Source organism: Myxocyprinus asiaticus, chromosome 1, assembly GCF_019703515.2.
Source record: "Myxocyprinus asiaticus isolate MX2 ecotype Aquarium Trade chromosome 1, UBuf_Myxa_2, whole genome shotgun sequence".
NCBI lineage: Eukaryota > Metazoa > Chordata > Actinopteri > Cypriniformes > Catostomidae > Myxocyprinus > Myxocyprinus asiaticus.
In genome coordinates, this window is record NC_059344.1 from 69,124,576 (window position 1) to 69,145,202 (window position 20,627).

The 20,627-nt window shown below is 37.9% G+C and overlaps 1 protein-coding gene across 1 annotated transcript in view; it reads left to right on the plus strand.

The window, feature by feature from the left end:
• Positions 1-20,627, plus strand: part of LOC127440364 (uncharacterized) — a 46,980-nt gene that overhangs the window by 18,024 nt on the left and 8,329 nt on the right. The window contains 49 exon segments of the mRNA XM_051696902.1: positions 77-291; positions 423-566; positions 655-811; positions 942-969; positions 1,077-1,191; positions 1,278-1,370; positions 1,479-1,542; positions 1,633-1,731; positions 1,834-1,937; positions 2,087-2,225; positions 2,321-2,439; positions 2,533-2,682; positions 2,770-2,940; positions 3,035-3,338; positions 3,546-3,619; positions 3,702-3,789; positions 3,869-3,986; positions 4,095-4,218; positions 4,313-4,461; positions 4,463-4,697; positions 4,823-5,065; positions 5,150-5,326; positions 5,427-5,572; positions 5,671-5,761; positions 5,848-6,237; positions 6,331-6,457; positions 6,567-6,685; positions 6,791-6,987; positions 7,064-7,247; positions 7,335-7,500; positions 7,586-7,710; positions 7,913-8,221; positions 8,328-8,531; positions 8,623-8,748; positions 8,899-9,055; positions 9,116-9,255; positions 9,341-9,436; positions 9,529-9,660; positions 17,694-17,741; positions 18,301-18,504; positions 18,647-18,790; positions 18,879-19,035; positions 19,321-19,348; positions 19,435-19,624; positions 19,626-19,724; positions 19,820-19,883; positions 19,974-20,072; positions 20,172-20,275; positions 20,425-20,563. Of these exon segments, the coding sequence (XP_051552862.1) occupies positions 91-291; positions 423-566; positions 655-811; positions 942-969; positions 1,077-1,191; positions 1,278-1,370; positions 1,479-1,542; positions 1,633-1,731; positions 1,834-1,937; positions 2,087-2,225; positions 2,321-2,439; positions 2,533-2,682; positions 2,770-2,940; positions 3,035-3,338; positions 3,546-3,619; positions 3,702-3,789; positions 3,869-3,986; positions 4,095-4,218; positions 4,313-4,461; positions 4,463-4,697; positions 4,823-5,065; positions 5,150-5,326; positions 5,427-5,572; positions 5,671-5,761; positions 5,848-6,237; positions 6,331-6,457; positions 6,567-6,685; positions 6,791-6,987; positions 7,064-7,247; positions 7,335-7,500; positions 7,586-7,710; positions 7,913-8,221; positions 8,328-8,531; positions 8,623-8,748; positions 8,899-9,055; positions 9,116-9,255; positions 9,341-9,436; positions 9,529-9,660; positions 17,694-17,741; positions 18,301-18,504; positions 18,647-18,790; positions 18,879-19,035; positions 19,321-19,348; positions 19,435-19,624; positions 19,626-19,724; positions 19,820-19,883; positions 19,974-20,072; positions 20,172-20,275; positions 20,425-20,563 (7,081 nt within the window). The 5' untranslated portion in view covers positions 77-90.

Below are 20,627 nucleotides of genomic sequence, written 5' to 3' on the forward strand. Positions count from 1 at the left end.
AAAAAAACAAAATGATAACACAATTTAAACCCAAACAGAAATTCAAATGGGAATTTTGTTGTTAATTTTACTACAGAGTAAAGTGCCATCATGGGAGACGGTGAAATGGAGTGTTTTGGCCCGGCGGCCATCTTCCTCCGAAAGACAGAAAGAGAGAGAATAGAGGCTCAAAACACCCCCTTTGATGCCAAAACAGCATTCTTTGTGACAGATGCTGATGAGATGTACCTGAAAGGTACTCTCGTTAGTAAAGAGAGTGGAAAAGCCACTGTCAAAACTCTTAGTGGAAAAGTAAGTAAAACAAAATAAATAATGAGTAATCTCTTTATATGCTACTGTGGTTGAATCTTCAGAGGTTCAAGTTCAAATATTTTGAAACGTGTGTACAAAATGTCTAATTCATCTTGATAACTGATTTTCAGACTGTCACAGTGAAAGAAGATGAAATCTTCTCCATGAATCCACCCAAGTTTGACAAAATTGAGGACATGGCCATGATGACCCACCTCAATGAGCCTGCTGTGCTGTTTAACCTCAAAGAGCGTTACGCAGCATGGATGATCTATGTAAGTCTAAGTGAATTACTTTTTATTCATGGAAAGAGGGTGAGGGGGAACCTGAAGTGTGAAACTAGACAATCTATCTCTGTTTCAGACCTACTCTGGCTTGTTCTGCGTCACTGTCAATCCATACAAGTGGCTCCCAGTGTACGATTCAGTTGTTGTTGCTGGATACAGAGGCAAAAAGAGGATTGAAGCCCCACCTCACATCTTCTCCATCTCTGATAACGCCTATCAGTTCATGCTCACTGGTAAGTGGATTCTAGAAGTGTGCTAACAAATAAGGATTTGTTGTACAAGTTGCACATGATGAAAAAAGGGAAGCTTTCATTATATATGTTGGAAATCTGAAGACCATTTACACACCCCAATTTATTTCAGATCGAGAGAACCAGTCTGTTCTGATTACGTAAGTAAATGCTCTTCTGTTGAGATAAAACTGAGATTCTCAATTTAAATATTTTTCAAAAATCATGGAGTTTTGTAACTAAATAAAGATCTTGTGTGAACCTCTAGTGGAGAATCTGGTGCAGGAAAGACTGTAAACACAAAACGTGTCATTCAGTACTTGGCAACTGTTGGTGCAATGTCTGGAGGCAAAAAAGCAGAACCCGTGCCTGGAAAAATGCAGGTTTGTGAACACCTCTTCAAGATAACTGCATAGATTATAGTATGTTATTGTTCTTTATCTCAACATAATCCTACAATTACATCTAGGGATCACTGGAGGACCAAATTGTTGCAGCTAACCCCCTGCTGGAGGCTTATGGTAATGCCAAGACTGTGAGGAATGACAACTCTTCCCGTTTTGTGAGTTGCTCTGATCAGATGGAACATTATAAAGTTATAGTTAACTTTTCAAAGCTGGCTGTTCAACATTGTTATTTATTTTTTTTATTTTTTTTCAAATCTTCTTAGGGTAAATTCATCAGGATTCACTTTGGCACCACTGGAAAACTGGCTTCAGCTGATATTGAAACTTGTAAGTTGCATTGTTTCGAGACAGATACATGCTTTATTTTTCTGCTAACATGTGGATGAGTCACTTAAAGTTAATGTTCTGTTGTCAAAGATCTGCTGGAAAAGTCAAGAGTAACATTCCAGCTGTCTGCTGAGAGGAGCTACCACATCTTCTACCAGCTCATGACTGGACACAAGCCAGAACTGCTCGGTGGGGAATCCACAGAATTTTGTATTCAATAAAAAAATAAATAAATATTTTTTTTTTTTGTTTTGTAACATTGTTTATATATTGCAATTCAACTCTTTACAGAGGCCCTGCTGATCACCACCAATCCATATGACTATCCAATGATCAGCCAGGGTGAAATCGCTGTCAAGAGTATCAATGATGTGGAGGAGTTCATTGCCACAGATGTAAGTGTACAAACACATTCTTCTTCTTCTTCAGAACCTATTGAATAGTAGAAATAAAGACAAATACGTGCAGAAAAACAGAATACAGCATTACCAACAGTATAACAAACTCTTCTCAATTCTCTATTATTTTCTGTGTGAACAAACAGACCGCCATTGACATTCTGGGCTTCACTGCTGATGAGAAGATTAGCATCTACAAGCTGACAGGTGCTGTGATGCATCATGGCAACATGAAGTTCAAGCAGAAGCAGAGAGAGGAGCAGGCTGAACCTGACGGCACTGAGGGTAAGATGTACTATTAGGACAAAGTCACTCCACATATCATTATGAAAACCTTCATTTCAGTGCTGACAGTTGACTGGAAAACTGTTGTTCCTCAGTGGCTGATAAAATTGCCTACCTCATGGGCCTGAACTCTGCTGACCTGCTGAAAGCTTTGTGCTACCCAAGAGTAAAGGTCGGAAATGAGTTTGTGACCAAAGAACAGACGGTCCCACAGGTGAAGACTTACCTACCTCATAACTATTAAAAGTTTCTCTGAGAAATTCTTCTTGAAAACTAAAAGAACAATCTTAACTTTTGAATTTCTCAGGTGAACAATGCTGTCTCAGCTCTCTCTAAGTCTGTCTATGAGAAAATGTTCCTGTGGATGGTCATCCGTATCAATGAGATGTTGGACACAAAGCAGCCCAGACAGTTCTTCATTGGTGTGCTGGACATCGCTGGATTTGAGATCTTCGATGTCAGTATCAGTTACTAATCTCTCTCTAAGAATCAGAAGGTGACACTAATAGTGGGTAGTAAGAACTTGCCTCTGTTTAAATATCAGTTCAACAGCTTGGAGCAGCTTTGCATCAACTTCACAAATGAGAAACTGCAACAGTTCTTCAACCATCACATGTTTGTGCTGGAGCAAGAGGAGTATAAGAAAGAAGGCATTGAGTGGGAGTTCATTGACTTTGGTATGGACTTGGCTGCCTGCATTGAGCTTATTGAGAAGGTAAGATAATGGACTATCATAAAAAATAAAATGAGTATTCACAAAATGAAATGGACATGTTGCTTGTACTTGAGCATCAATATTTCTTGAACAGCCAATGGGCATCTTCTCCATCCTTGAAGAGGAGTGCATGTTCCCCAAGGCCACGGACACAAGCTTCAAAAATAAGCTGCATGATCAGCATCTCGGCAAAAGTGCAGCCTTCCAAAAGCCAAAGCCTGCCAAAGGCAAGGCAGAGGCCCACTTCTCTCTGGTGCACTATGCCGGCACTGTTGACTACAACATTATGGGCTGGCTGGACAAGAACAAGGACCCACTGAATGATTCAGTTGTACAGCTCTACCAGAAGTCATCACTCAAACTGCTGGCATTCCTGTATGCCGCTCATGCATCTGACGGTAAGACCATTGGAATTTCTTACATTTGTGCTAAATGCAAGACTAAGACATACCTCTTGATCAGCAAATTTCAGAATTATATAAAATATTACAAACATGCAAGACAGATGGACTGAAGGGTTAATATTTATTGCAAATAGAGACTTAGTAAATGAGTCCATGCACAGCAACACAAAAAAACACTTTTATCTCTTTGACATTAAACAGCTGCGGGAGGTGGTGGAAAGAAGGGCGGCAAGAAGAAGGGTGGTTCCTTCCAGACTGTGTCTGCGCTTTTTAGGGTATACAGATTATCTGTCATGTCAGTTTCAATACATATAAATACATACTATGTATAAACAAAAGATATAAACAATCCCACAGGAGAACTTGGGCAAGCTGATGACTAACCTGAAGAGCACTCACCCTCACTTTGTGCGCTGCTTGATTCCTAACGAGTCCAAGACTCCAGGTAAACTTGATCCCTGAAGCTTTTAATGCCTCACATTTTTGTCTAATTTTTTGGAACCTTAAGAACATCTCAATTTCAGGTCTGATGGAGAACTTCCTGGTTATCCACCAACTCAGGTGTAATGGTGTGCTAGAGGGTATCAGAATTTGCAGAAAGGGTTTCCCCAGCAGAATCCTCTATGGTGACTTCAAGCAGAGGTAAACATAAATGCATTTGGCCCTTCCTCTTCACCTCAAGAAGAAATAACTCTATGGCTGTTTTTAACATTTCTAAACAAACATAAAATCCTCCCAAATATCTTCTAGATACAAAGTATTAAATGCTAGTGTCATCCCTGAGGGACAGTTTATTGACAACAAAAAGGCTTCAGAGAAACTGTTGGGCTCAATTGATTTTGACCACACCCAGTACAAGTTTGGGCACACTAAGGTGAGCTACACATCAAATAACTAATGTCAAATCTTCATAAAGGATAACAGTTTCTTCATTATTATCTTCTGTTGTCACTCAAATATTCTTGTAGGTGTTTTTCAAAGCTGGTCTGTTGGGTACCCTTGAGGAGATGAGAGATGAAAAACTGGCATCGCTGGTTACCATGACTCAGGCTTTGTGCCGTGGATACCTCATGAGGAGAGAGTTTGTCAAAATGATGGAGAGGAGGTAAAATGTATTTAGAATATTATTTTAAAAATATTACTGACCAGAACCAAAGAGTGATAATGACTGCTTTGTTGATCAAGCCTCTTCTGAAGAGTGCAGAGACTGAAAAAGAAATGGTAGCCATGAAGGAGAACTTTGAGAAAATGAAAGAAGATTTAGCAAAGGCATTGGCCAAAAAGAAGGAGCTTGAGGAGAAAATGGTGTCACTCCTACAAGAGAAAAATGACCTTCAACTGCAAGTAGCATCTGTGGGTATTTCAGTTCTTATTGTAGTCATATTGACCTCACAGGCATAAAACTATAGTACTGTATAATACACAGTACAGTCTAGAACAAACTTCAAGACATTAAACTTGTTTATCTCAATAATCAGGACTCTGAAAATCTCTCTGATGCTGAAGAGAGATGCGAAGGTCTCATCAAAAGCAAGATCCAGCTCGAGGCCAAACTCAAAGAGTCAACCGAGAGACTGGAGGATGAGGAGGAAATCAATGCTGAACTGACTGCAAAGAAGAGGAAACTGGAAGATGAATGCTCTGAGCTGAAGAAAGATATTGATGACCTGGAGCTCACCTTAGCAAAAGTGGAGAAGGAGAAACATGCAACTGAAAATAAGGTTCACATTTGAATCACTTATTCTACACACTGCCTATTGTTCAGGCTCTTGTGAATGAAACCACTGAACAATATTTCCGTTTAGGTGAAAAACCTGACTGAGGAAATGGCCTCTCAGGATGAGAGCATTGCCAAGCTGACCAAAGAAAAGAAAGCCCTCCAAGAGGCACACCAGCAGACTCTTGATGACCTTCAGGCAGAGGAAGACAAAGTCAACACTCTGACAAAGGCTAAGACAAAGCTTGAGCAGCAAGTGGATGATGTAAGATGATTGGCTTCAGAATTCAGTCATAAAGATGAATATTGCTTTGTTCTGTTGTTGTATACCAGATTGTAATGCACTGTGATTTCTATGACAATAGCTTGAGGGCTCACTGGAGCAAGAGAAGAAGCTCCGTATGGACCTTGAGAGAGCCAAGAGGAAGCTTGAGGGTGATCTGAAACTGGCACAGGAGTCCATAATGGACCTGGAGAATGAAAAACAGCAATCAGAGGAGAAGATCAAAAAGTGAGTGGAAGTTAGATGTGTGAAAAAATTATTATGCCAGAATACCCATGCCAGGTTTTCAATAGCTGATTTTATGAAACAAATATTTTTCAAAACAGGAAGGACTTTGAGATAAGTCAGCTTCTCAGCAAGATCGAAGATGAACAGTCTTTGGGAGCACAGCTTCAAAAGAAGATCAAAGAACTTCAGGTAATATATTTTCTAGGTTAAAATGTGAAGTAGATGCATTGGTGGGCAAATTTTAACAAGGCAATTCTACTTTTTTCATTAATTAGGCCCGAACTGAGGAGCTGGAAGAAGAAATTGAGGCTGAGCGAGCTGCTCGTTCTAAAGTTGAGAAGCAGAGAGCTGATCTGTCCAGAGAACTTAAAGAGATCAGTGAAAGGCTTGAGGAAGCTGGTGGTGCCACTGCTGCCCAGATTGAGATGAATAAGAAGCGTGAAGCTGAATTCCAGAAGTTGCGTCGTGATCTTGAAGAGTCCACCTTACAGCATGAAGCTACAGCAGCAGCTCTCCGTAAGAAGCAGGCAGACAGTGTGGCTGAGCTGGGGGAACAGATCGACAACCTCCAGCGAGTCAAGCAGAAGCTGGAGAAGGAGAAGAGTGAATACAAGATGGAGATTGATGATTTATCAAGCAACATGGAAGCTGTGGCTAAATCAAAGGTAATCACATCAATGTTACAAGAGGGTAAATAAACAATAATACACTTAAAACACTTGTGTATTTAACATCTGTATGTGTTTGTGTCTTATTAGACAAATTTAGAAAAGATGTGCCGAACTCTTGAAGATCAACTGAGTGAAATCAAGGCCAAGAATGATGAAAATATTCATCAGCTGAATGACATCAATGCACAACGAGCAAGACTTCAGACTGAGAATGGTAAGACACAGTACAATTAGCTAAAATATGAAAAAAACAAATATTATGTTTGAATAAAACATTTGTTCTCCATTATATTCCATGCTAACTTTCTTAACCTGTTTTCAAGGTGAATTTAGCCGCCAATTGGAAGAGAAAGAAGCACTTGTCTCACAATTAACTAGAGGAAAACAGGCTTATACACAGCAAATTGAGGAGCTTAAGAGGCATATTGAGGAGGAAGTCAAGGTAGAGTTACACAAAATTATTTTTGATTTTTCATGGAAATCTCATGTGTAAACCATCACAAAGATATCAGACTTTTCTAAAATTTCAAAATATGTGTCCTTGTAGGCCAAGAATGCCTTGGCTCATGTGGTCCAGTCTGCCCGACATGACTGTGATTTGCTTAGAGAGCAGTTTGAGGAGGAACAGCAGGCCAAAGCTGAACTGCAGCGTGGAATGTCTAAAGCCAACAGTGAGGTGGCTCAGTGGAGAACCAAATATGAGACCGATGCCATCCAGCGCACTGAGGAGCTTGAGGAATCGAAGTAAGTAAAGCAAAAAATATTGAGCAACCCACAGTTGCTAGAATGAGATAGCATCATTTCATACATCTGTCCTCAGGAAAAAGTTGGCCCAACGTCTGCAGGAAGCTGAAGAATCCATTGAGGCTGTGAACTCCAAGTGTGCCTCTCTGGAAAAGACCAAACAGAGACTACAGTGTGAAGTAGAGGACCTCATGATTGATGTGGAGAGGGCAAATTCATTGGCTGCCAACCTTGACAAGAAGCAGAGGAACTTTGACAAGGCAAGAAAGACATGGAATCATCTACAAAAATTCTGGTCAATGGACTAACGATTCATTTAATGGTGACTACATTTCTTTCATTCACAGGTCCTGGCAGAGTGGAAACAGAAGTATGAAGAAAGCCAGGCTGAACTGGAAGGTGCTCAGAAAGAAGCTCGTTCTCTCAGCACAGAGCTTTTCAAGATGAAGAACTCCTATGAAGAAGCTCTTGACCAGCTGGAGACCCTGAAGAGGGAGAACAAGAATTTGCAACGTAAATGTCACTTTTATTTGTGCATCAAGTATAAAAATAAATAAAAAACAGCCAATTTTTTCATTCTGTCCTTTGAATCCTTTAGAGGAGATTTCCGACCTAACAGAGCAGCTTGGAGAGACCGGAAAGAGCATTCATGAATTAGAGAAAGCCAAAAAGACAGTTGAGACAGAGAAAGCAGAGATCCAGACTGCACTTGAAGAAGCTGAGGTACTATTCCTTTGTAACAGTACTAACATTATGATACTATTGTTTTACAGTAATCTTAACACATCAGATATAGAGTTGTTTGAATTGTTAAATGAACTGGATTTCTGCTAATAACTTTGTTTCAAAATCATTACAAACATGCTGCTAATAACATCAAGGGATATAAACATATGAACTGTCTAAAAAAAAACATTCATTGTAGGGCACATTGGAGCATGAAGAGTCCAAGATACTTTGTGTCCAGCTTGAGCTGAACCAGGTTAAGAGTGAGATTGACAGGAAGCTTGCTGAGAAGGATGAGGAGATGGAACAGATCAAGAGGAACAGCCAAAGAGTAATTGAATCCATGCAGAGCACTCTGGACTCTGAGGTCAGGAGCAGAAATGATGCCCTGAGAGTCAAAAAGAAGATGGAGGGAGATCTTAATGAAATGGAGATTCAGCTGAGTCATGCCAACCGCCAGGCTGCTGAGGCCCAGAAACAGCTCAGGAACGTCCAAGGCCAGCTCAAGGTATCTTTCTAGATGACTCCAAGAAATGTTTGGATGTCTGAATTTAAACTAACAAAAGCATGACCAAGTACCTACAGAAACAATATTGACTTTGTAAACATCACAGGATGCCCAACTGCATCTTGATGAAGCTATCAGAGGACAGGAGGACATGAAGGAGCAGGTTGCCATGGTTGAGCGCAGGAATAATCTGATGCAAGCAGAGATTGAGGAGCTGAGAGCTGCACTGGATCAAACAGAGAGAGGCCGCAAATTGGCAGAGCAGGAGTTGGTTGATGCCAGGGAACGTGCGGGACTGCTGCACTCTCAAGTATGAAAAATTGTTATAATACCAAACTGGAAAAGTGCAATTACACGACAGATAAAAGCCTTACTGAATGAAATCTGCTTCTGTTCCACAGAATACAAGTCTTATTAACACAAAGAAGAAGCTTGAGGCTGATCTGATTCAGGTTCAAGGTGAGGTGGATGATGTAGTCCAAGAGGCCAGAAATGCAGAGGAGAAGGCCAAGAAGGCCATCACTGATGTGAGTGTTCAATCTAATCTTTTTTATATTTTACTTTAAGTTTTTTAATAGTTCTTTGACTTGTGTTCAGTCTCACATGCCACCATAGGGAGCCTCCAGGAAAGTTGTCTGTACAGCTTTTATCTACATTTTATTTGGTTCTTATTTCAGGCTGCCATGATGGCTGAGGAGCTGAAGAAGGAGCAGGACACCAGCGCTCACCTGGAAAGGATGAAGAAGAACCTGGAGGTTACTGTCAAAGATCTGCAGCACCGTCTAGATGAAGCTGAGAGTCTGGCCATGAAAGGTGGCAAGAAACAGCTCCAGGGTAGGTTTGAGCGCACAAGAGCTTAGCACAATTGATTCTTGGTTGTTCTGGACATGGTAGAAATTCCTTGTTACAAAAATAATACTTTAATGAAGGTGCGTGAGTTGGAGGCTGAAGTTGAAGCTGAACAAAGACGTGGTGCTGACGCTGTAAAAGGAGTGCGCAAATATGAGAGGAGAGTGAAGGAGCTCACCTACCAGGTAAAACTTGCAGGAAATTTACCACCTAATATAATAATATACTGTACATAGTTTAACTAAGACCATTCACAATATTTACTCAAAGACTGAAGAAGACAAGAAGAATGTGATCAGACTGCAGGATCTGGTAGACAAGCTGCAGCTGAAAGTGAAGGCCTATAAGCGCCAGGCTGAGGAAGCGGTGAGTCTAATATAAAGTGTCTTGAGCTTGACATACATTCTGTCCCAAACTATCCAATGAAATGAGCTGGATATCTTGTGTAACCATCACAGGAGGAGCAGGCCAACACTCACCTGTCCAGGTACAGGAAGGTGCAGCATGAGATGGAGGAGGCTCAAGAGCATGCTGACATCGCTGAGTCCCAGGTCAACAAGCTGAGAGTCAAGAGTCGTGATGCTGGAAAGGTATTGTAAATTTTCTAATCATACTTACCCTAAGTAAATGAAAAAATGTTTTCAATTGAATAATGTTTTATTGTGTAACCTTTCAGCAATGTAAATTGCATTTGTTTTTTTTGTCTTTTGATATACTGAAGAGCAAGGATGAAGAATGAATGTGAGACCACAGAATGAAGACACCACACCTACAAGCAAGCATATAAAATGATTTACTTGTGCTGTCCCTTTAAGTGTCTATTAAATTCAGTTTATCGTAACACAAGCTTCTTCTTTCTTGTTACCTTCACATAAATTAATTTACATTTGTTTAATTTTTGAGACAATATTCTGCTAAATTACAAAACAAATTAAATGTCAACTGTATTTTTATGAAGGGGTATAGAAGGAGAAATAAATTTTTGGATCATAATCACAAACAGATTTGTAAAGAACATAATACAACAGGCCCTAGAGTGCAAGGTTTTCACTTGCATTCGTGAGTGATAATGACTGTGCACAAATGTGAAAAATTATGTGGACTCATGAACTAATTTTTGGTACCATCAGAATTAAAACTTCCTAATTCAACTATCCTTGAATGAAAGTTATGTTTCACACTTTAACTTTTTTTCATTCCCGTTCACCCATGTCAACCAAGAAAGGGTAACCTAACCTAACCCTAAGTATGAAAAGGATTTCTGTGTGTGGAGATTCAAAGATACAAATTCTACTACTGCATAGGGATGATACTAGGATCCAACAACATCTAAGGCATAAAGGGAGATTTTAGAAGGATTTTTCCCTGTGAATTTCTTTTATATTTTACATTTACAAGAACAATGTTTAAGCGTTTTTAATAAGCATTTACATAACATGGGTGGTTGGTATTAATGCCCTGTCTACAGGTAAAGGAAAAAGTTAAGCTCTCTCTCTCTCTCTCTCTCTGAGTGCATGCTGGGAAAGAGTGGACGGAGCTGGTGTCAGAGTGAGAGCAGTCTCTATGTAGTGTGTGAGTTTCCTAAATTTTCTATCATTTATTTTGTGGATTGTGGTAAACTTTGAGTTTGCAATTTTGTATTTTTGTCTTTGTGGGAGAGTATTATAGAATATTTGTTATAGTGTTTGAGTAAATTTGCCATAACCGGCAACTGCTGGATGACATGTCTGTCCTGGCTTTTGAAAAGCTGACATAGAGTGAAAGTTGTTCCTGAAGTGCAATGCTTGGTGGAGCAGTGTAGTCCAGTGCGTTTAGCCAGAAAAAGACTTTTGGAAGGGCCTCAATAAAAATTTGTGGGCAACGTTTTGGCAGCTCACTAATGGCTGCACATGTTTTCTGAAAAGCACTAAACTACACAACTTAAAACATGATTAAAAAAATTCAAAAATCATATCACATGAACACAAGGTATCATATGGACAAAATCACATCTCCATGTTTTATCAACAGTGAACTGCTAAATAGCTTACCATAAAAAAAAAAAAACCCTAGTAAGACATAAACTGAACATATTGGCCTACATAACCATTAGGCATGATATTGAATGGATAGTAAAAAGTACAAACACAGAAGTGAAGACTGAATAAGCAAGGAGAAGTGGCAAGAGCTACAGCTTGCAGGAAAAAAAGTTGTGACAAATAAAACTTCTATGGAATCTATAAAAGACATGCTGATGCCTAATCAACAAATCTACCAAAGAAATAATGCAAGCACAAATAAATAGAATACAGACCTATCTATAAAATCTAATGTAAAATAATAAAAATAGCTTAATAACATTTAGCCTACCTTTGACATCTTTATTTGGGTTAAGCAGGGCTACATCAAGGCTCTTCCAGAGATCCCTGAGACATTGTGGTTTAAACAGAGATTCGAGCAGCTCAGCTGTATTGTCCTTAAAGTCAGCATGAAACGGAAGTTGCGACAGACTTTTTTTTCGTATTGTGACGTATTTCTGAGTCAAAAGTCTTATTGAACAGAAAATAATATAGGGTGGGGACTTGATTTTATTCATCAGCTGTTGACTGGATTGTGAAAAGTGGGCTTTGCAGACCTGGATGCGAGTTTGCAGTCAACACACATACACTTTTTCCACCATGCTAGACTGACTTGAGAACCGAACAATAATCAAACTAACAACATTAATCCATATCCAACCCACAAACAGCACACTGCGTTCTTTGCTAATGACGAGGCTGGAGCTCAATGAAGATGAATGAGAAACAAGCGATTAAAAGATCACAAAGTTTTCAATCACAATACACTAAATACAGAAGAACCCTTACTCATGCTGTACATCCCAAGATACATGCATTTAAAAATATGAATGATGCATCTGACTTGCGTTGTATTCAGTAGTGATCAACTCTGGAAGCATTCAGTTGTGAAATGTCTCAAACACAACAGTGAATTCGACATTATTCTTCCTCTTTTGAAAGGTAAATTCAAGCCAGTGGGCCTGTACTAAGGTAGTTTGGGGTAGGGAACAGGATTTTGAGAGGAAAACAGACAAAAATACACCTCTTCATCTCTGCATCAGCTGCTTTCACACCAGGTTTGTTTATATGACTCTTGAAGTGGTGGGGTTAAAACTGACTTAAATGCAGCATGGCCTTACATACATCAGCAAGGAAGAGTCAGTCATATCACCGGAAGAGCAAGTTATGACATTTTAATTAAAGATTACGAGGTCAATTTGTTTTTATAAAATAGCAAATAAGCATGGATGAGTCGTTTATAATAAGACCAGTAACATGCATTAATAAAATAAATAGTGTACATTTTGATTTCATGCTGACTTTAATCACGGAGAAGCAGTGCATTTCCTACTATACTTCGGGGCTCAGCTGCATTTTTAGGAATTGTCTTTACTCTGTTTTTAATGCTAGGATCATATCTTGCAATGAGTTTAAATATTTACATTAAATTCCCTTTTGTTCCTCATCAGTTTCTCTGTCCCTTCGAATGGACATGTCCTGTTTTGGTCAGGTTTTTTTCCATTGAAGCACACAAGACGCTCTGTGGAAAATTCACAAATCATGCTAAGTAACATTGATAATCAGGTTTTTAATCAAACTGTTATGCTGATAATGTAATTCATAATAAAAATGTATGAACAGAATAATTTTGGGTGGACTCAAACTTTTAAAACACACATGCACACACACTGTATATATATATATATATATATATATATATATTGTACAGTATGTGTGTGTGTGGGCATCAGCACATTGATTAACAAACTGTGCATGTTTCTGCAAATAAATTAGTTTTTGGCTTCATAATCTTTAATCAAAATGCAATAACTTGATGACACTAAGACCACGTGGGCTATTGGATAATATTAATTAATAGACAAACATCTATTTAAACATTGTTTTAGCAAACTCACATTTAGGTCAGACTCTATTCTGGTACGGAATGCTCAAATTTAACCATTCAATTAAGTGTAAAATCTCAGGGCTAAAAACTAAAGATTTTTTCTGCTAGCCTGGTTGGGTAAGTATTTTTATTATTTTTTACTCTGATCTCAGTGATTTGGAGCGTGGCATGATTGTTGGTGTCAGACGGGCTGGTTTGAGTATTTCTGGGATTTTCACACACAACCGTCTCTAGAATTGGTGCCAAAAACAAAAAACATCCAGTGAGCGACAGTTCTGTTTATGGAAATGTCTTGTTGATGAGAGAGGTCAACAGAGAATGGTCAGACTGGTTTGAACTGACAAAGTTTACAGTAACTCAGATAACCACTTTGTACAATTGTGCTGAGAAGAATATCATCTCTGAATGCACAACATGTTGAACCTTGAGGCAGATGGGTTACAACAGCAGAAGACCACATCGGGCACTTTATTAGGACCATAAGTGTTGAGTGTGTTTTAGCCAGCTTGTTAACTTTACCTTGGAGTCATTTTGAAATCAACAGAATTTTCATCAACAATGTTCAATACATTATAGAGAATCAAATGTGTAAATTAAAATAAAAATATAAACATTAAAACACATGTATATGATTAACGGCTGTAAGATGTAGTGACAACACAGCACTGGCCTGATTGAGAAAGTGACAGTTCCCTCTACTGGCCAGCGGGCCATCCTTATTCTTGAGGTCTGTCAGGATTCCTTTAAATACTAGTTTGAACAAAACACTACCACATTACACAAACGCTGCCTCTTGCATCTTTTCCGTAGCTTAAACATCAGTGCAGTTATTACACAGAAATGTCCTGTTAAACAATTAGTAGCACATGACTTCCTCAAGTTTGCAGCTGTGTGTAAAGCAGATTCCAAACATATGTTTATACAGTATGTGGAGGAAGTATTACATAAATGTTACATTTTATTTTATTTAGGGTAAGGAGTATTATTAAATTGTAAATCAAATTAAGGTTTTGTTATCCAATAACATCAGAGAACATGAAAAATTAGAATTTATTTTGTACCTTCTTTGAGCATGACATGATGAAGAGCCATGAGATCTTTCTCTTCTGAGACCGTGTGCTTCTTCTCCTTATACAGTCTTCATTTTCCATCACTTTAATAAAAAATTAAAAACACTTTCAGTAAACATATTTTAGAAGCTATTTGGCTAGTTAATCATGTTTCATATACACTATTACTCTGTTTAAAGATTTATTCCTAGCTTGTTTTCTGAAATGTGTACATTAATTTTGTGTGTGTGTGTGTGTAAAATGTCATAAATAAAGCACATGCAATAAAGGGCCAAGAGCGGACCTTTTAAATTCTAGACTAAACTTTAATATAAACCTAATAAAATGCTCCTTGCTAAAAATGAGATACAACTGTTAAAATAGTCACCTTTCCTTCCGCACATACTCATGAAAACCAAAGCGAGACTTGCCGAAAGCTATCCAGAAAATGTGACTTATCTCTTCATCTTCTCTGCATCTCCATATTATCTGCATTATATAATATTTATTATTACTGATATTATTCAAAATGTTACTATTAACAGTAAAAACTTTTAACAAATGTCAAAAACATTTAGCTTATATCTTAAAACACAAAGAACTTCTGTAATATCTATTACAAATTATAATAATTACAGCCAATGACAATGTGCTCAAGCAAGCAATTAAAAGTTTTTAATAAAAGGTCAAACAAAACCTGGTTATCTGGCTAAAGTTCAGCTGTGTCCCATTATTGTCTATCAACAACAGAAAACCAGAACAAATAATCAAAACAAGAACAGCATAATAATAATCCTTTCCAAATGAATGAACAGTTTCTGTACCTGTGATTTTCTTTTAAATATGAGTGTCCAAGACTGAGCAGATTAAATCAAACAACCATCTGATATCAAAGCATTCAACACCACAATTACACTTGTGACATCTGTTGACAAATGGCAAAGCTGTGATAGCATAGCTGACCGACCAGCTATATTTGTGTAAAGTCCTAATATGACCACACATATGGAGAAGATGCCTCAGAATTTTATCAGCCATATGATACCATTTTATCAGGTATCAACTCCTTACAATTTCTTCCACTGCCTCTTGCCATCTTTGCATAGGGAATATGAATAGTGTTCAGTGAAGAAGTTTCTTTGACACATGCCATTGTCCATGCAAGGCAAAGCAAGAGGACAAGGACAAGTTTAAACACGCTGCACGCCCATCACCACACCATTCTGAAGACACTTTCATGACACTGTCACCGATGCTTTCGTTACTGCTCACAACGACCTCATGAGGACAACTGATCTTGAAATCAGTAGAGTAATCTTTATGATCATCTTCAACATACTTTCTCTTTTTAAAATGCAGTTTACCATAGACTAGAACATTACACAAATAAACAGCCCATTAGATCCCAGTACACATGAGCAAAGTGTAAAGGTGAGATAACAAGCTGGAAATGATCAATAAGGAAGAAGATTTATGCTGTGTATGATACCAAACATTGGGGGGCAGTGGTGGCTCAGCAGTTAAGGCTCTGGGTTACTGATCAGAAGGTCAGGGGTTCAAGCCCCAGCACCGCCAAGATGCCACTGTTGGGCCCTTAAGCAAGGCCCTTGACCCTATCTGCTCCAAGGGCGCCGTATCATGGCTGACCCTGCACTCTGACCCCAGCCTAGCTGGGATATGTGAAAAAAGAAGAATTTCACTGTATATGTGCAAATGTATAATGTGTGATAAATAAAGAAAATTATAATAGAAAATTATAATTATAATTATAACAACTCTGAACCAGTACCTGTACAAGAGATCAAATCAGACAGTTTATCAGTTTAATTAACAATAATTAATGTGTTTGTAACATAAGACATTTCCATGATTAATCTGATCATTTGTTGATGATTTAAATTCATACAAAGGTCAAGGGTCATCGAAATGAGCCCCAACACTTCATCTCCACATTAAAGTCATTAAAATCAGGTTCCATTCATTCACATGAACTAACAATGAATAATGATATTTTCAGCATTTCTAAGTCTTGGTTAGTGTTATTTATCAAAATACAATTGTTCATTTTTTGTTAATCTAAGTTCATATTGCATTAACTAATGTATACAACTTTTAAAATGTAAAAATGTCTATGTAGAAATTAGGATTAACAATTGCTAATTACTACATGGCATTACACTGCTGTAAATGTGTTGTTCATTGTTCAGTACCTAACAAATACAGCCTGAGTGTAAAGTGTTTCCAAATTTACATTAAATCGGTCTTACTTGCAATACTAAAATAAACTCTGTTGTACTCTGTGTTATTAATCTCATTGTTTATTCATCTAAAGAATATTACTGGCTGTTTTTATCCTGCTTATTTTCACTACCATTAACTATTATCATGGCTGAACAAATAAAGCATCTTAACACACATTGCTATCGATTAGTAATTCTCTAGTAACAGTGTTTTTCTGTTATTAATTAAAAATGTTGACCTAAAGAAAACAAAAACAATTTAGCAAATAAAATCCAAAATTATGAAATCAAATATTAGTGAAGGTTATATTAGATTAATTGAATCTTTCCTGACATTTCTGTTAGGAGCATGTGATTACTTTTCATTTTTAAAATGTAAAATGAGTCATTTCACCAGAATACGTCTCATACCTTTTCAAAGGTTTGCAACAAATGTCCTCATTCTAGACACTAAACAGAGCATATTATTCTGTCAGGCCTCTGTGAATCCAGTCACCATATGTTCACAGAATGACAACCGTTGTGCCCAAATGTGCTGCTTTGTCATATGAAAGGCTTGTAAGGCCTCTGGAACAGAATCCCAGTGACATCTGAGAGCTTCTCCACAGCTAAACTGGGCTCTAATGTGGTGCCAAGGTCCATTAAGGAGATTATGCTCAACATAAGACCCTGACAATGTCTGAACTCCAGTAAATGATACCCTTCACATAACAACGCTTTCTCAAGGTTAAGGCGCTTCACCACAAGTCATCTCCATATATACAGAGAGCAATTCTTGATTAAGATATTGGTGGCTTGTTTTCAAATATTGATTTAGTTCATCTAGTGATAATGCACCTCATCTTACTAAAGTATTTACTGCCATTATCTCATCTACTTATATATCTATATGATGCTCTCTCACACAATATTTTCTAATAAATAATAAATAAAAACAATAATAATCTTTGGACTAACAATGCACAGTTAAAATATGGCAGTAACATATCCTTGGTGGGTGAAATGATAATGATGAAGAAAACAAGCATAATTACAGACATTCCTGTCTAAACAGAGCTAAAATACATGACCAAATACAGCGAGTGTCTTTTGCTGAGTGAACATTATTCTGCCTATATAAGAAGCTGCTTCAGACTCCTCTAAGGACTCACTGGAACTCAAAGGTGGGTGAATTTATCATGTTCTCATTCTACTATTAATTTAAAATCACATGCTAGTGTTTTTCATGTTACAGGTTATATACATTAATAGCCTGATACAGGGTAATAAGTTTGCATTTTCAAGTTTTTGTGCACCATATATTTAATACGTTTTGATCCTAATTTTATACTAAAGTTAACAAATATTCATTGTATGGAATTAACAAGTTCTTTTTGTGCCTTCTCTTAGTATCACCCAGAAACATCAGACACGTTTTCTCTCTGGACAGAACCGCAGGTATGACACTTGTGTGTTTTACTGATAAAACACTTTAAACTCAGAAGAGGCTAATAAGTGAAGAGATGCCTTCTCATACCTTTAAGAAAACTCATCATCATCGATGCAGAAACATTCCTGTGGAACAAAATCTCAGCTATATTCATAATTAAATGTCTTGACTGAAAGGACATTCCCTTCAAATACTGTTAGGCTTTTAAGCCTAAAAATAATTCTGGAATTTAATCCACTTAGTATTTGTTAACCAGAGGTAGTTTACCCTCTGTTCTTTCAAAACACACAACTATCCTTCTTCTGTGGAACATAAAAGGAGACGTTAGGCTATTCAATCAATCAAATCCTAGTTCCAAACTTCTGTGTCTCTGACACTACAGTCATTGACAGGCGACAGAGAATAATAATAATAATAATAATACTCTACTAATGTAATCAGCTGTAAACATACATTACAATGATCTCTATTTACTCTATATTATCGCATTGTCTGTTCCTATTGCTTGAACCTTAGCACATGTTTTATTTAGCATTCTCAACACATAATTTCCCACAGTAAACTGCAAACATGGGAGACGGTGAAATGGAGTGTTTTGGCCCGGCGGCCATTTTCCTCCGCAAGCCAGAAAGAGAGAGGTTAGAGGCCCAAAACACCCCCTTTGATGCCAAAACAGCATTCTTTGTGACTGAGCCAGATAACATGTACCTGAAGGGTACTCTTGTTAGCAAAGAAGGTGGCAAAGCTACCGTCAAAACTCTGTGTGGGAAAGTAAGTATATTAGATACATTTCTTGAACTTCTGTAGAACAATTTTAGATGTTGCTTTTGATTGTAAATCTATTTTCAGTGTATCCATTCAAATATTGTGACAGTAAATGTCTATGTTAATAACTGATTTTGCAATTTTTTAGACTCTTACGGTGAAAGAAAATGAAATCTTCCCTATGAATCCACCCAAGTTTGACAAAATTGAGGACATGGCCATGATGACCCACCTCAATGAGCCTGCTGTGCTGTATAATCTCAAAGAGCGTTACGCAGCATGGATGATCTATGTAAGTCAAAGTGAATTACTTTTTATTCATGGAAAGAGGGTGAGGAGGACCCTGAAGTGTGAAACTGGACAATCTATCTCTGTTTCAGACCTACTCTGGCTTGTTCTGCGTCACTGTCAATCCATACAAGTGGCTCCCAGTGTACGATTCAGTTGTTGTTGCTGGATACAGAGGCAAAAAGAGGATTGAAGCCCCACCTCACATCTTCTCCATCTCTGATAACGCCTATCAGTTCATGCTCACTGGTAAGTGTGGACGTAAATTTGCAGTTGTAGTCCAACAAACATTTTGCAATGCAATCCAATTAAAGTTGTATTGGAAGTTTGTTTATCTTGTGCTAAACTCAAGGGATCCTCTATTTTGCTGCCTACATTTAAAATGACTTAATTTAATGCATAATTTTATGGTATTATTAAGGTCCCTCATGGGTAACTTAAATTATGTTATGGAATGCTTATTAAATATTTTCAAATGCAAATAAAAGTTTCAATGTTTACAGTTTCACATAATAACCCTAACTTGTGTTTCAGACAGGGAGAATCAATCTATCCTGATTACGTAAGTACGCTATGATAATTACAGTAATTGTTTAAAACTTATATGCCTTATGCCTCATTTGCCTCATTTATGTCTTTGTGTCACAGTGGAGAATCTGGTGCTGGAAAGACTGTCAATACCAAACGTGTAATCCAGTACTTTGCGACAATCGCTGTATCAGGAGCGAAGAAGGCAGAACATGTTCCTGGCAAAATGCAGGTCAGGAAAAATGTAGAGTCAAATAACAGTCAAAGTTTAGTGACAGCACTATTGTAAATGGTGAAATTATATGTGTATCCACCAGGGTTCGCTAGAAGACCAAATCATTGCAGCTAACCCCCTGCTGGAGGCTTATGGTAATGCCAAGACTGTGAGGAATGACAACTCTTCCCGTTTCGTGAGTTGCTCTGATCAGATGAAACATTAGAAATTTCAGTTAACCTTTCAAAGCTAGCTGTTCAACACTGTTGTTATTTTTTCAAATCTTCTTAGGGTAAATTCATCAGGATTCACTTTGCCTCCACTGGAAAACTGGCTTCAGCTGATATTGAAACTTGTAAGTTGCATTGTTTCGAGACAGATACATGCTTTATTTTTGTGCTAACATGTGGATGAGTCACTTAAAGTTAATGTTCTGTTGTCAAAGATCTGCTGGAAAAGTCAAGAGTAACATTCCAGCTGTCTGCTGAGAGGAGCTACCACATCTTCTACCAGCTCATGACTGGACACAAGCCAGAACTGCTCGGTGGGGAATCCACAGAATTTTGTATTCAATAAAAAATAAATACATATTTTTTTTTTGTTTTGTAACATTGTTTATATATTGCAATTCAACTCTTTACAGAGGCCCTGCTGATCACCACCAATCCATATGACTATCCAATGATCAGCCAGGGTGAAATCGCTGTCAAGAGTATCAATGATGTGGAGGAGTTCATTGCCACAGATGTAAGTGTACAAACACATTCTTCTTCTTCTTCAGAACCTATTGAATAGTAGAAATAAAGACAAATACGTGCAGAAAAACAGAATACAGCATTACCAACAGTATAACAAACTCTTCTCAATTCTCTATTATTTTCTGTGTGAACAAACAGACCGCCATTGACATTCTGGGCTTCACTGCTGATGAGAAGATTAGCATCTACAAGCTGACAGGTGCTGTGATGCATCATGGCAACATGAAGTTCAAGCAGAAGCAGAGAGAGGAGCAGGCTGAACCTGACGGCACTGAGGGTAAGATGTACTATTAGGACAAAGTCACTCCACATATCATTATGAAAACCTTCATTTCAGTGCT